We start from the raw sequence: 16,080 nt of genomic DNA, 5'->3' as shown, positions 1-16,080 counted from the left end.
AAGGAGGGATACTATTTGTTCTGGTGTCAGGTCTCCCTGGAACTCCCTGTCCTTGACCTCAGAGCAGGCCGTCCTTTGAAGGGTTGTGCTGCTGTCCCTCAGCTGGAGGGAGAGCTGCTCTGCAGAGGTCTTGAATAGCATTTGCACCCACAGCCTTGGGTGTTCTCCACGTGGATATGACTCCTTTGTCAGACCAGGAACTGAGCTCAGGAAGTGCATGTTCTCTTCCAGAGACCTCCTGTCTGACCTTGCTCAGCTCTCCAGGTCCGATCTGCAAAGGGCTAAATCATACTCTTAGTCTGTGAGCAGTGTGCCCTGCTTCATACATCAAACTTGTGCCTTAAGTGCTCTGTAAAATGAGAACAAGAACTTCCCTGTCCTGCAGCTCCTCATTTGTAAAGCAGGGACAGAATTACTTGTTTTCTGTGCCGTGTTCCTTTCCTGATCGTAATCTTGTTTGCCATTCAGTGGTTTAGATTACCAGCTTTCAACAGCTTGATGCTGCTTATTTATAAACATTATCTAGAGATTTTAGGTGCTAAGAGGATACAGGTGTTGATGAATAGTATTTGCAGGATATAAATACCAGCAATGTTCATTTACTGATGCTTTTCTTTTTTTCCTCAGTATTGCTTTGTTTTAATTTCTGGTGCCTCTGGTTTTCATCTGAGACATGATCATGTCAAAGTGTACCAAGAGGCCTTTCAGAAGAGACTGATATTCTGAGGGTTGTTCTAATTTTCTTCTTTCCTCTCTGCCCTCCTTCACGTTTGCCTCTCAAAAATTCCCCTTTCTTCTTAGCAGGTATTCAAGGCTGTCTCTGTCAGACTTTTTCCCTACCTGAAAAATGCTGACCATAGCAATAAAAAACTTTTTTGGCAAGACCCACTTGGCTTCTTTGCCTCTTTTGACCACGTCCTTCAGCACAGAAACTATAGATGAGTGGTTTGTTTTATTACATGGAGAACCAATATTCTAGGAAGTGGATAAAAGGAGTCAGTGAATCAAAGAGAAGGAGAGATCCACCTCAAATATCATCATTACACAAGCTTGGAAGTGTTTTCAGATGTTTTCAGGCATTTGGTAGGTGGTGGCAAAGCTGCCTTTTGAACTATGGCTTACAGAGATGCACTTACACCTCATAATAGAGAAAAATGTATGTCAGCATTTAATCCCATTTTACACATGCATGTGTAGCTATAAAGATTATGCACACACAAGTATTAAGTTGTTAATGTAGTTAATGCTGCATTTGCCATGAACCACCTACAGCAGAGGGGTTTTTTTCTCTTTTTTTCTTTCTTTTTTTTTTTTAAATCCTCTCTGTCTTGCTACATATTTCAATCCCTTAAATGTGCTCACCAGTGGAACCATTCCTAATGCTTAATAACACACTCTACCAGTGATGCACTCTTCAGAATACTGAAATTGATTCTTCTTCTCTAAAACTGTGACCTGCCAGTGTAGCCTTTGTCCCGACTCCTAATAATACACGATGTTCCTGACAGCATGGGATGTGAGTGCAGATGTTCTGCAGGCATCTGAAAAAAGCAGCCTCACTTCAATCTCCAGTGCTGTGGAAGGCATTTCATTTGCTGCAGATCAATGTCTGCTTTGAAGAGGAATAATTAAGGTGTTTGTTCCTTCCCAAAAGCGTTCTCAAAATTAGGTTTGTATCATCCAGTGCTTAATAAGGGGCTAGATATGATATGCATGAGACATCTCATTAAACCCATGGATGCTGAACACTTTTGAAATTCAGAGTATTAAGGTAAGAACCTATCTTTAGCCAGTGACTTCAATGATAATGGTGAATATTGTAAAGCTGTTAAAAATACCACAGAGGATCTGAGCAGCTACCTGTGTGTTCTAGAGCACCTTTGCAGTGGTGCCTCTCCTAGGATAGATTTTAAGAAAAATACAGGGTTTTTTTCAGTGCCTTATTATACCTGCAGCATAGATGATACTGTTCATTCTGTATCATGCAGAGCTGCTTCTCAAATTGTCATCCTAGCAAGGTCACAGAGACAATTCCATGGACTTTATCTAGTCCTTCAAGGCTGGATGGACAGATTATTTATTTGCTGTTAGCTGTTGTTGTTGGTTTATCCAACAGAGGGGCCTTGCTCCGAATAAATCAGAATTTGCAGGCTTGGTGCAGAAATTGCCAGGGTCTGTGTAATGAATCAATAACTCCTTTTGACCTTGAACTCTGTGAGTTTAACACCTCTGCAGTGTCAGACTGCATCTCGTTGGGTGCTGTTCCTGGGGATATGGGCCACTCTTTTTTCCACTTATGCTTCGTATTGCAGTGCCAGTGACAACAGATACTGCAAAGTACAGTTAAGCGTGCTAAATGTATAATCCAGCTGTCTTTTAATGCAAGTTGACAGCTGCTGGCAAAGCAGGATGAAATGGTATTCTTGGAGACTTCTGCTACAGATCACAGTTCAAAAAAAATCCCAATCCCTGCAGCTCCTTCTCACAGGGTTTATTCAGCTCTGTTTGGTGTGAGAAGCACCATATTCCTTTACTGAATTAGCTCTTTGTAGTGCTTGCTAACTCTCCACAATTCTGCTTGCTTATTAATAGAAATTTCACAACAGTGGCAGTATAGAGCTCATGCTATTTATTATATCTATACATGAAAATATTACCATTTTTGTAGCTGCAGAAATGCATTTTTATATAGCTGATTTAGTAACATATTCTAGCTGTGTCTTAACTAAGAGCTGAAGTACATTTACAGTCTGATGTTTCACCTTGCTGTCCTGAAAAAACAAAACAAAGTTGGCTTGTGGTAAGAACATCCCCCACCCCTTATTTTCTTTTTCTCTCTCCAGAGGTGATTTACAGCCATCAGGAGGTAAATAGTTTCTTTCTGGCTGTGGTCAGGAGCCACAGGATCACAGCATGGCTAGGCTGGGAGGTGCCTCTGGGCACTGTCTTGTCCCTCTTCCCTGCTCACAGCAGGTTGCTCAGGATCGTGCCTGGTTGGGATTTAAGCATCTCAAGAGGATGGAGGTTCCAGGGAATGTGTAATATCTTCCTTGGAGTTTCACTCTGATGCATTAACTGTATGGAGATTTTCCCAACTCAAAAAGTGTATTTAGGGTTGTTAACATGCTGCCCCTCTGTTGGATAAACTGCCAGATCTTCTTGTGAATTTTCCAGGTTTTTGAAGCTTTAAAGTACTTCATGACAGCAGTGGTGTTAATGTGGGGATATGGCATAACCCAGGGCTCAGGTTCATCTGTTTTTGGATCTCTTATGTGCCCTTGTGAAAATTTGATCTGTTTTCATTGTCAGTTGTCTCCAGTGTGTTCTTTTCTGCTTAGTTTGCAGTGTTTCTGGTGCATGGGGCAGGTGTGCTTTGGGGTGAGGAGGGCACCAATGAAATCCTGATCCTCTCCTGGAGATTCTCTAGTATGTGGAAAGTAAAATGTTTGCCTTGGAGGCTAGCTTAGTCTTGCTTAAGTCTAGAAATATTACTGAGTGTGAACATCTAATCTGTGATTCCTAGGAAAGCTGCTGGTTTTGTGAGTGAGCAATTCTCTTCACTAGCTTCTTGACACAAAGACAACTAAGGCTTTTGCTGTTGTCTGACAGGGATTGATGGCCCAGCTGCTTTTCAAGATGATGTTCAGAAGATAGGAAGTCAAGTGCAGATTCTCACTGTTGGACAGGCAAGCCATGATGAAGATGATGGCGAGAAAGTGGCTACTGGCCAACATCAGCAAAGCAAGCAAGATCTTAGAACAGCAATGCAGAAAAAAGGTAAGTAGTTAAAGCTTCCATTATGTTCTCACTGCTTGCTTGATGGACATTGACTCAATTTCCTATCCTCACTCTCAGCCCTAAGCACAGTTTGTTAATTCTGTGTGTCTTCTCCTCAGAGCCTCTTAGGCTCTATTCTGTTACCTAAAAAAATCCCAAACCCCAAACCTAAAGAAATATAAAGCAATGAAGTTCTCTCTTGTCCCAGGGAACAAGAGCTCTGCAGGCTCTCAGGGATGTGGCTGCCCCATCTGCAGTGCAGTGCCATTATTAAGGTACCAGGCAGATGCCATTGCTCACATCCATCTGTTCACATTTTTATAATGTACAACTCTGGAAATCACTTACTTGGTGGCTGAAAAACCAGCATGAAATATCAACATTCAAACTGGAATATTAATTTTAGTGGTGCTGTCAGTTACACATTGTTCATGTTTTTGCAGTGTCTGTTCAGGGTTGCAGAGGTGAAAAGTACACCACATTCTTCAGCATTTCCCACGCAGAGTCCTCAAATGTTCTGGAATTTATTTTTCTTTTTCCAGAGGCATGCATGCTTTGGGAGATAGATTTTGTATGTACACATTCATGCATCTGTCTCTTCCTTCCTGTGCTGTTGTTATCTCCCCTTAGACACTAACTGTAGGAAGGAAAAAAAATAATCCCCAAACCCTCACAAAGCGTTTTCTGAGGACATTTGCTTTGGAGTTGTTCTTCCTCAGTGTACAGCTTCTGAAGGAGAGATGGCTCAAGCCAAGAGTGCTCTGATGCTTTAAGAATAAACTCTTTGTGTATAAAGAGCAAAATGTAAGTGCAAACTTGACTTGTGTAGAATGGACTATTCATACCTAAATGCTGCCTCTTGTCCGCAGAGCAGTTCTCACTAAGATTCATTTTTTCTGGGACGTTACCCTGCAGATGTGAGCAGCTCCAACTGAAATGGGCAGATTTTCTCCAAGTGTGCTATTTCCTGGGCATTTGAGTTGCAGGGGTGTTGGGCATGACTAACAAGTTCTGATCTGTGTGGTGATTGTGTTGCCTTAGACCATGGCTCAGAATATTTAATTGTCAGGCACACTACTAAACTAAAGCTGATTGACTTAAAAAGTACCCACAGACTTTGCAAATTAGGTCACAGCACTCAGATTTTTCTCTGGGGGACACTTCTGGTTTTGATGGTTTTTTTGCCATCAAATATTTTTTTTCTCCCCAAGTTTATGTTTATTTTTAATAGAAGCAGAGAGTGGGAATATTTTGGTTTGTGTTGCTTCTGCATATTCTCAAATATATGATATGACCTTTTTTACCAGGTCTGAGTACACTGCTGCTCAGAACAGACACTGCTAAGAGTGAATCACTAGTGTGTTTCAAGTTGAGGTGAGGGGGGCACTTTTATTTTAATGGGAATACTGAGGTTTATTAATTTTTATTAACAGCAGAACTATGCTGGGTGAGACACAAAAACAGGTTATTAAGACAATGTCAGCAGCATCTCTGTAAATTATTTTTACTATGTGTGTATTGTTTGCTGCTTGATACCAGCAGAGGATGTTTGATATGAGCAAGTTTTGAGTATCCCACCATTCCTGTGATATTTTATGCAGAGATAAAGCTCTTTATGTAGATTCCCACTGCCACTTCACTGCTTGTGGCATGTCCTTACTGGCATGTCAGCTGAGAAGTGTTTAGAGTCGCTGTCTCCCACCAGGCCTTCTCTTGCATGGAATAGGAGCAGAAGGAGAAGAACACAAAGATAAGGCACTGCAGGAAGGGACCTGGGGGACCTTGTCCATGACAAGCTGAACATGAGCCAGCAGTGCCCTGGCAGCCAGGAGGGACAGCTGTGTTCTGGGGGCATCAGGCCCAGCATGGCCAGCTGGGCAAGGGAGGGATTGTCCTGCTCTGCTCTGCGCTGAGGGGGCCCCACCTTGAATATTGTGTGCAGTTCTGGGTGCAACAGTATAGAAAAGGTATTGAACTGTTAGAGAGTGTCCAAAGGAGGCCATGAGGATGGTGAAGGTCTGAAGAGGAAGCTGTATCAGGAGTGGTTGAGGGCATGTGGTCTATTCAGCCTGGAGGAGAGACCTCATTGTGGTCTTCAACATCTGCATGAGGGGGAAGAGGAGGTGCAGGTAGCGATCTCTTCTCTGTGGTCAGCAGTGACAGGACCTGAGGGAATGGCCTGAAGCTGAGTCAGAGGAGGTTTGGGTTGGATATTATAAAAAGGTTTTACACCCAGAGAGTGGTTGGGCTCTGGAACAGCTCCCCAGGGCAGTGGTCACAGTACCAAGCCCAACTGAGTTCCAGAAGCATTTGGACAATTCTTTGGGACACATGGTGTCACTGTGGTGGAGTCCTGTGCAGGGCCAGGAGTTGGACTCCATGATCCTGAAGGGTCCCTTCAAACTTGGCTTATTCTGTGATTCTATGAAATGCTAACTGGCCTCGTAGAAAAAGCTGAATCCCACTGGATATGCTTAGCCCTAGTTCTTGCCTGTTCTGCTCTTTGGCACTAACCTGGTGGAGAGAAACTTCTCTCAGCACGTGTCTCCTTACCCAGTGAGTCAAGTTCTGTACCAAGACAAGAGGTTATAGGCTACTGAGTGTGAAAAGAATATGCCACTTGCAGGAAAATGCCAAATGCTTTATTTGATTTCTCCATCTGTTGGAAATTGCCATCCTAGAATAATTTGCCTCCTGTAGGAAATATTTGTCCTTTTGATTCCCAAAGTTTTAATCTGCAGAGTTCCTCCCTGGCAAATGAGTCACTAGGACAGAGTCAGACTTCCATAAGTTTTAACACTGAATAACTAACATGTAATCCTCATGCTTACCAGTTTCCAATATGTCTCTGTAAAGGGCATGGAATGAGCAATTGGGTCTTAGTTCTTCTTTGCCACCTGAAGTTTTGAGATTTAGGGAAGAGATCAGTTTCATTTCTGGATTCCAGAACAGGAGCTCCCTGAAGCATTTTTCCCCACAGGTTGTGAGCGCAGACTTTTGTAAGGCTGGCACAGAATTTTTCACCACTGAAGTATTGGTGGTGAAATAGTGAGCACAGGTGTGGAAATAAACCAGTTCCATCTGTGGATATGAATTATGGCTTTATTGTGCAGCTGCCAGCTGAGGAGATGGACTGTCTCTATTACCCATGCATAGAGCCTAGAACATGGTTGTCCTTATTAAGAAATAATGCTTGTGATTAATGAGTGTGTGATTAATAATGAATGAATTCTACAGGCTTTGAAAATATCTGTTGACCTGTGAACTCAGGCCTCCCTTGCATAACCAGGTCCTATTGAAAGGCTTTGCTGTCGTGCTCTGTGGTGTATGTCAGCACTGGGGGAGCTGAAGAAGTGGATAATGAGAGCTTTCATGGGGCAGCTGAGTGCAGTGCAAGCATTGCTTATGCTCCTGGTTTACTTTTATACCCTCGCTCCTACTATTCTGGTGGTGTTTCACTATCCAGTGTGCATCTGGATATTCTAAAGGGATATGCACTGAAGTTACTGGAAGCAGCAATAAAAGCAAAAAGTATTTGAATGCCTTTTATACTGTCTTTTTCTTCATCTGTTCCAAAATTTGAAATGAAGAAAACCATTACAGAGTCTCTATCTGCTGTCTATATTTCTGTACATCAGTTTGGTTTAGTGTCTGCTTGTTACAGACCAAGTTCATATTCCAGAAGATTGAGCTACAATAAAATCTTTATGCATATCTCTGGAGCTACCAGAAAAACAGTTCAGAGAGATTTCATCTTTTGATGATGAGGACATAGTAAGCACAGGGACTGAAGTAGAATTTAGGCCATCTGCATATGAATCTGAATGCTTCTTTCAATATTACTGACTCAATATTGTGTAGAACCTGTGTGTATCATTTCTGTCAATCAGGTTTGAGGGTTTTTATTCTGTTAGAATTCAAAAGTAGGCCCAAACCCCACCATACAGTGCACATCACACACAGAAGTGTTGGTGGCACAACTTCTCAGTGTGAATGATGTTTGCTGAAGCTACAGCTCTGTGATCCAGGGCTTTTTCATTTTATTCAAGGTACTGAAAGTGAAGATGGCAGCAGGTATATGCAGGTAGAAAGTGAATTTGTGCAGTGCAGAAATTGTGAATCCAAGCAGCAGCATTGTGGCCCCATCCCATAAGCCTTCAGTCCTGTGTGGAGTCCTCTTGCCAGGTTACACTTGTTCACTCAATTAAGGGTTTGCAGAATCAAACCCTTGGATTTTTTCCTTTCCCAGATCCCCATGCAAATACATCCTGGTCCTCTTCCACCTCCCAATCCAGCCTTGTCGCCCTGGATCATGTTCCTGGTGAGTACAGAAGGAAAAAAGTTAATTATGCCCATGCTGCTTGGCTCTGGAAATCTGCATTTCATTTATCCTTCTATATTTGACTTACCCATAATGGGAATTCTGGACCAAGTGATGTTTTTAGTTTTGTTTTTTTTTTTAAGTATAGAATATTGCCTGTAATATATGAAATTTTGAGAGCTTGAACTTGGATATGGGGTGGCTTCATCTGCATGATACTCTTTGAAAAACTAGGCCTGGCAAATGTCCCACCATTGATGCTTTTTGCTGCTAAGACCTATTTGATGTTCAAAGTTGTGTTTCCCTTTGAAATGTCTGAGGTTTTGAATTCCTGTAAAGTCAAATTATCAAGTGCTGTAAGGCAGTTCTGTTGGCCTGGGCTGATACTATTCTTTACATGAAATAAAGATGCAGGAGAACATTTCCTTGATGTGAATGTTTCTTCTCCTAAGATGTGCTCTTCAGCAGATCACACAGTTAAAAGTGTGCTGTAAAAGGGCTTGTCTTTTAATTGTGAGGGTTTCCAAGTGGCTGTGCTAGGTTGTCCTCTCTTTATGATTCTGTGTTGTGTTTGAAGTACTTGATTGGATGAAGATGATCTGAATTTAGTTCCTAACCAGATACTTGCTCCTGTATCACTGGGTAACTTGATCCTCTCTGTGGAGAGATGTTTCCTTTCTCTTTTACTTGAATGTTTAGGCTTCTCAGGAGAGCTGCTGTCTGACCCATGTATTCATGCACTGCCTCACACGATGAGCCACTCTCCCACACCCCCTCACTCACCTGCGAGCCTGAGGGTGCAGCAGTCTGATAAGTGGTGTTTTACAGCAAGTATGGGCAGCTTTCGTCTATCACTATTCATGAAAGTGTGCTGTTCTCTCCTCAGGCATTTCAAGCAGCATGAATTTTGATGAGGAAGAAGATGAGGAGGATGAAGACAGCTCCAGTTCTTCACAGTTAAACAGTAACACTCGGCCTGGTTCTGCCACGAGCAAGAAATCCAATAAGGTAGGGGGAGAGTGCTGAAGAGGGGGTATGCAAGCTGCTATGAACTGTATGATTTCAGGGTGCACTCAGGACTGGCCTGGCTTTCTTGTTCTGTTTTTAATATGCACTAGAGCATCTCCAAGGTGATTTTACTGTGATAGCTCTCAGGCTTCGCAAGAGCAAGCAATGAAAATAACGACTTGGAGAAAAGAATGGCAAATATTGTCTGAACTTGAATGAAGAGAAAGGGAAACAGTAAATATTTGCCTACCTCTTGCAGGTGCTCAGAAGGATCTTTTGTTTTCATTGACTTTTTCTGGGCACTTTCCCACCCTGTTCTCTCTGTTACCATCTGAACATAAAATAGGACTTTGGCTGGTTCAAATATTATAACTCACAAGCTCTTGCTCAGCCAGTTGATGGTGCCCTCCTTTTTTATATACTGCCCTGACTTCTCATCATTGTTAGATCTCTCTGGAGCTTAAACTCTTGCTCCCTATCCCATTTTTTCCTTCCATCAAATGCCACCCCTGTCCTTGAACATGGCCTTTCTGACAGAAGGAGTGTGGTGAGATGGGAAGGTGTGAGCCAGGGTTTGCTCTGTAATCCCAGCACAACATTCTGTCTGTGCAGCCACCCTGTTCTGCTCCACCAGCTGGGTCTGTACACAGAGCATCAGCAAGACAATGTGGCCCTTGGTTTGACTTTTTGAAAGGTGCACCTTCTATCAAATGCTGCTCCTTTGTGCTTATAACCTTGTTGTAAATGGAAGTTAACCCTGAATTTTGCTTATTGTTTTAGGAAGCGGCCTCAGCCCCCAGTCCTTCCACAAATGAGCCCCTCATAGATGTGGATGACCTGGAGGAGTTTGCTGTCAGACCTGCCCCACAGGGGGTCACTGTCAAGTGCAGGATCACAAGAGACAAGAAGGGAATGGACCGAGGGATGTACCCTACTTATTACCTCCACTTGGAAAGGGAGCATGGTAAAAAGGTCATAACATAGCTTGAATGGCATACCAGTTGCATCTGAATATAAAAAAGTAATAAAAATTTGAAGGAGTCTTATATTTTATATTTTGAATACATTTTTGCTTTCGCTAGATCTACCCTACAGTCTTCCCAAAGCCAAACAACTGTGTTGTTTCTTCCACTGCTTTTCTTCATATGTCTAATCCTTGGCCTTAAATAATCCATGCATGTCACCTTTATGTGACTGTCAGTAGTTGGGGCTTTCTGCATTCTGTGGCCTGAAAAGCATCTACTTTCAATTCAGCTGGAAGAGCCAGAGCGAGTTAGAATGAAACATTTAACAAAATAGATCAGATTTAATTATTTAAACCATAAATAATGGAATGAGTGGTTGAGAAGTCATTTTCCTTTACCAGATTTTTTTCCCCGTGGTTTTGCTAAATCCCAGGAGATTTTATGTTACTTTTCTAGTGATGCTTGAAGACAGAAAAATTGCTTATGGTTTCCTTGTATCAAAGCAGGAAGTGTGCTAACCCCTTTAGCATTCTAGAATATTTTCTTTTTGCATTGCTTAGGTGTTTCTGTTGGCTGGAAGGAAGCGAAAGAAGAGTAAAACCTCTAATTACCTCATCTCTATAGACCCAACTGACCTGTCCCGGGGTGGAGAGAGTTTTATTGGAAAACTGAGGTAAACAATGATAAGTCTAGGAATTTTCTTTATATAATGTAAAGTTTATTCAATATTAAAAAGCCTGTAATCCACTATGTTGTTGTAGTTAGAGGCTTGACTGCCTCATGTCATCATGGTCTTAAAGATCACCAGTATCCAAGGCATGTTTTCAAAAATGTCTCAAGTACTTACAGGATCACATTTTATTAAAAGTCAGCAGGAGTGAAGCTCTTAAGTGCTCAAAGGCCAGATTCTCAAGGGTGTACCGGCACAACTTATCTTAATGGGATTTTCAGAAGTGCACGAGTACACTGTGTCTAGCCTCTATTGATATAAATACTTTGGAATGCACTGTTACACAGTCTGAAAATCCCTTTGGTTTTGCATGTTCCTTAAGATCCAAGTTAGTTATTTACAGGTAGTGGAATTACTTCAGAACCACGTGTTCCTTTTCTGTCTGTCCCCACATTGTACAACCAGTCTGCTGCTGATTCCTCTGTGGGGCCCCTCTGGGTGTATGTTCAGATCATCTGTGCCTGTTTTGTGTTTTGCACTCTTTTCCACTGCAATGGAAAAGGTTTGATCTCACTTATGGCTTTAGAAAAGTCACTCCCTGTATTCTCACAGAGTTTAGTAGGTAAGAAAGCAGATGGTTTTGTAGTGAGTAAGTATATTTTAAAAACCAAGCAGACACAGAAAATAACCCCACCCAAATGTTTCCTTACAGCTTTCTTGAATTTCCTAGTTTGCAAGATGTTATCAGAAATCTCCAGCATGATGATAAGGGACTTTCAGGATACACTTCTGTACTCTATCTTTGCATTTTTGTCATTTTGGCCTTTAATGCAGGAATTGCCATGTAGCTGGGATTAGAAGTAACTCTCTGTACTCAACATTTGCCTTTCCTTTGGGGCCACAGTGCAGTAAAGGATAGATGTCTCAGGCAGCATTGCTGGCAAATGGTGATTGGATTTTCCATTTTTTTTGGTAGATCAAATCTTATGGGAACTAAGTTTACAGTTTATGACAATGGAGTAAATCCAATGAAGACAACATCCAGCCTGGAGGCGAGTACCCTGCGTCAGGAGCTAGCTGCTATTTGTTACGTAAGTACTGCTCACAGGCACAGCGTGCAGGAAGGGCAGCTCTGTTTCTGAAAGAGCACACTGAATTTCCTTCTCACTTATGATTATGTAAATCAGCATTCAGACTTTGATGTAACCAGGCAGCTGATCTCCACTAGAGAAACCAGGAGGCTCAGTGCAAAGTAGAGGTGAAAAACATTGTGCACAGGATTGCCCAGTTCTCACCTTTGGTGAGAAGAAGGTGTTGGAGCTCTTACATAACCCTCTGGGAAGGGAAGGATCACAGCCTGCAGGCACCACCTGAGGGAACCTCCTCAACTGGCAAGAGTTGTGTGCATGGCATTACTGCTCTGAAGTATCATTGTTTGTTAGGGCATTTTGGAGAATCCAATCCTCTGATCCAAACCATTGGTAGCTGACAGATAGGTCCGCAGCAGCTGAAATTGGGATAAAATCTCAAAAAAACCTTTTTATCAGGAAAAAACCCAAATAAAATCCAAAATTTGATTGAATGTGAGAAAGTGGGCTCTTACAGGAAATTAAGTAGCATTTGTCAGGAGCAATGCAGACAATCAAGACTTGAAACACAGTTGCTGTTGTTTCAGGATTGCTGGATGAATAACCTTTTTGGTGAGAGTGTTCTTTCTGTCCAAAAATATTTTGGCCCAAGAAACCCTTCCAGGGAAAATTGATATGTACACTGCTGCAGAAAGTTGTCTGGCTTCACAAATCAACAACTTCTGATGAAAACATCCAAGAATTATTTTCCTGAAGAGTTCCTGCCCAGCTCTAATCAAGGATGCCTGGAAATCTGTCAGGTTGAGGTCTACCACACACCCCGTGTTTGCACAGAATGAGCTCCCAGAAGGGTCAGCTTTGTGCTGTGGGCAGCAATGCATCTGGAAGATTTCCATGAACAAGGAGGCTGAGAGCCATCCTTTCCATGCAAAATGCTGGGAGTTCTGAAGGAGGACAGTATCAGCTGCCAGCACGTGTTCTTCCTGCTGCTTAGGATGCAATTTTCATGTGGATGAAGTGTGTTCACATGTGCTGTTCCTCAGGCATATAGTTTATGGTTGGAGACAGACAAATGAGCAAATACATATCCCCCCCTTCCTGTTGGATTTGAAATTCTGAGAATTTCCAAAAATTCATCTTGCAGGATTTAAAAAGAGACTCCAGGATTTGAGGTCACTTTGAAGTCTCAGTAGAAGCCTAGCAGAACATACATGTTCAATAAAGGTAGTTTTGCTGGTTTATATAGGATGGCATTCCCTGGAGCCAGGCAACTAATCTGGTGCAAACTGGAAATGCAGAAAGAAAACCAAAGACAATTTAAAAAAATTATATATTGAGAAATCTAGGCATTGCTTAAGTCAACAACAAATGATATGTGAATGATGAACAACCAAATAAAAAGCTGTTGTGGTCAGCAGAGGTGATCAGAAGCATGGGTGTTGGAAAGAACCAAACTATGGCCACTGTTTGGAGAATGGGGCTGAGATAAGCTGCTTTTATATGTTTGTAGTGAGCTGTTTGAAACTGGTGCATTTGTATAAGAAAATTACTCGTTCCATTGATATTTTGGTACTAATGGAGAAAGGCAGCGGGCTTGCAGGTGTGCTGTGGCCAGAGGACAAAAGGAAATTGGAGTTGTATTTAATTTCAAACTAGCCAGGTTCGTTGAAGTGAGATTATTGCTCCTGGCTGCAGCAGAACTAGAGCAGAGAGTGCCAGGAAGAGCAGAGCCGAAACACCCTTGTCCTAAGGCAGTCTTTTAATTCCTTCCCTGAGATTTCCCCTGCAGCAAAAGCTATAAAAACAATACTTTGAAAGCACCACTATGCCTCTCATTGTCCCTCAGCTCATCTGAACAAGTACCCATGTGGAGATCAAGCTGCACCCAGCTTGCTGAGCATGACCTGCTTAATCATCTCAGCAGGTCTAATTTATATAGGCAGGAACTGGTGATGCATCTGTGGCTGACTGTGGGATAAATGTGGTGAGGGCTCCCTTTGTGGAGCTCGCCCTAAGATGTGTTTCAAGCAACAGGAACAGAGCTAGGCAAGGTCAGAGTTTTCTCGGTGCTGTTGGCTGCTTTTACTCCCCTTGTGTTGTCAGCCCAGCTTATTAATAAACCTGCAGCAGCACCTAATGGCTGATTGAAGAATTGTTGGCAAAGTTTATCCAGCAGCACTGAGGTGCAGCTGTGCCACTGGTACCAGGGTTTTCTGTGCTGGATTCCACAGTATCTCACGGTTCAGTTTGTTTCAGATTCCAGGCAGTGAGCTCAGCAGATACTCTGAGGTGTGGCTCAGGTTTCAGTACATTAACAAGATTCTGTATCCTTCTCACTCACTTGCACTGTGCTCCTGCAGTGTTGTGAGTTCTGTGATTTGGGCCTTCCTTGGAATGATAGTTTCTACAGAAAATATAAAGGACAAGGCACAGCTGCGAGAAACAAGCCCAGGAAGGGAAGTGGCTGCAAGAAAATGGGAGTAATAAAATCATGAATCTCCTGGGGGCTGCTGGGATATTCACCTTGCTGCTTTTATCAGGGCAGCTGCTGCCACTGGAGCAACCTGCTTACATAATTATTTGGAAGTGTGTAAGATTCTAAATGCAGCCCTGGGGAGAGGCTCTCTGTTCTTGCAGCCCAGCTTCTTGTGAGGCTGACTGGATGGGCTAAGGCAGAGAGTGCAGCAATACTGGGCTAAATCCTGAGCTGACAAAAATCATTGGTGTCCTGAGTCCATAAGGCTCTGCCAACGAACAACATTTGTGTTCCTGTGTAAACCAAGACTGTCAATGGCATTAAAATGGTGTGAAATCAGAATTTGGTTTATGTTCCCCTAATAATACCCTCTGTAGTCTTAAATTTACACACACAAAACAATGGAGGAGGGAAATAAAAGAGAAGCAGGGAGTAAAGCAGGAGGTGAGGTAATTTTAATATTTTTCCTCACATATTCCATGTTTATGTAATTTCAGTGTGGTAGTGTGAGTTTAGGGGTAGCATTTGCCAGCACAGAGCGTGGTAATTGGAGATGGTGGTAATGTGCAACTAGTAACCATTCTCTCATCATGTGCCAGAAGTACCAATTTCAGTGTTTCTGAGTAAACCCAAATAATATAGTCCTGGTTTTTTCCTCTGCTTGTTGGGAGGGAAGTGATTCAGCACTATCATTTAATTTTACCTTCAACAATGTCTTCAACCAGTCAGCACCTAAATTAATTATGTACAGCATAACTGCAGCTTGAGGAGAAGAAAAGCTTGTAAGGCATAGCAGAGAAGCCCAAAATTGTCAGTACTTAGTGGAAAATAAGCATAAGCATGAATCTTTTCTTAGAACTTGTCCTCTGCTGTGCTGAGTGAGTCTCTCCTACTTATAAAATCTGCTGGCAGTCATATCAGTTTTCATCTTGCCATGATGCAGAACCAACTGAACTGATAACATGTTTTACTCTGCCAAAGGAGGGGACATAAATGATTCAGAAAAGAGGCAGAATCTTCCCATTAATGTGTAGAGTTAGGAAGATATATGTGAATATGCCTGGATTGCTTCAGGAGCTTGCGGTAAAATAATCCAGTAGAATTTCTCTTGCATGCATACAAATCTTTAATGAGTTGTGGAAAATCTCCAGATGGTTTGCTGGAACAGGCAAAGTTATTTCAAAGGTCTGAGGATGGCAAAGCTGCAGGTATTGTAGGTGGGTATTTTCAGATGTTTCCAGTGGGATGAGATGCTTGCAAAAGTAGAGATGTTTTAATAAGTTTAGTGTTCCATAAAATCAGGACATTTTCATTAAAAATATAAAAGCAGAGACAGCTGAATACATCACTTTTAAATGTCCCAGTGGTAAAGCCACACCAGCTGGAGCTAGGGGTGTTGTCTGGTTCTTGGCATCTTGTGGTATGTTGCTGGGAACAATGGGAATGTTCTTCTTGAGATTCCTTAGTGCATCTCCAAAGCCCTTCATTTCAGTTTGGCAAAAAAAATACATGTAACTGAAAAACAGCTATCACAAAACACGAGGAGATGGACTGCAAGGTGTCACTGTTTCTTTTACTGGGTTAATGATAGAATTGGGTTTTACTAGAAAATATTGCTCTTTACTGTTTCTGGTTCAAAAGCAGGTGATAACTGAAATTAAGGCCCTGGTTGCTTCTGTGGGACAAAAAAGGTGTCAGATGAAAATAAGGGTTTAGGCTGGTTTAGATTTTAATGGTTGTCTTTTGAGAGGACAGTGCAATGCTGGAGTGCACTT

The 16,080-nt window shown here is 42.2% G+C and overlaps 1 protein-coding gene across 7 annotated transcripts in view; it reads left to right on the top strand.

Annotated features, from left to right (window-relative positions):
* Positions 1-16,080, top strand: part of TUB (TUB bipartite transcription factor) — a 76,700-nt gene that overhangs the window by 46,059 nt on the left and 14,561 nt on the right. For 4 of the 7 annotated variants that reach the window (XM_019006917.2, XM_019006916.2, XM_015630272.3 and 1 more), the window contains 6 exons: positions 3,610-3,777; positions 8,027-8,098; positions 8,985-9,106; positions 9,887-10,078; positions 10,632-10,744; positions 11,718-11,832. In XM_019006917.2, the coding sequence (XP_018862462.1) occupies positions 3,610-3,777; positions 8,027-8,098; positions 8,985-9,106; positions 9,887-10,078; positions 10,632-10,744; positions 11,718-11,832 (782 nt within the window). The remainder of the gene's footprint in view (positions 1-3,609; positions 3,778-8,026; positions 8,099-8,984; positions 9,107-9,886; positions 10,079-10,631; positions 10,745-11,717; positions 11,833-16,080) is intronic. The other 3 variants (XM_019006918.2, XM_019006919.2, XM_019006920.2) reach the window with 1 other exon arrangement.

Source organism: Parus major, chromosome 5 (assembly GCF_001522545.3).
Source record: "Parus major isolate Abel chromosome 5, Parus_major1.1, whole genome shotgun sequence".
NCBI lineage: Eukaryota > Metazoa > Chordata > Aves > Passeriformes > Paridae > Parus > Parus major.
This window is presented reverse-complemented; position numbering and strand designations above follow the sequence as displayed.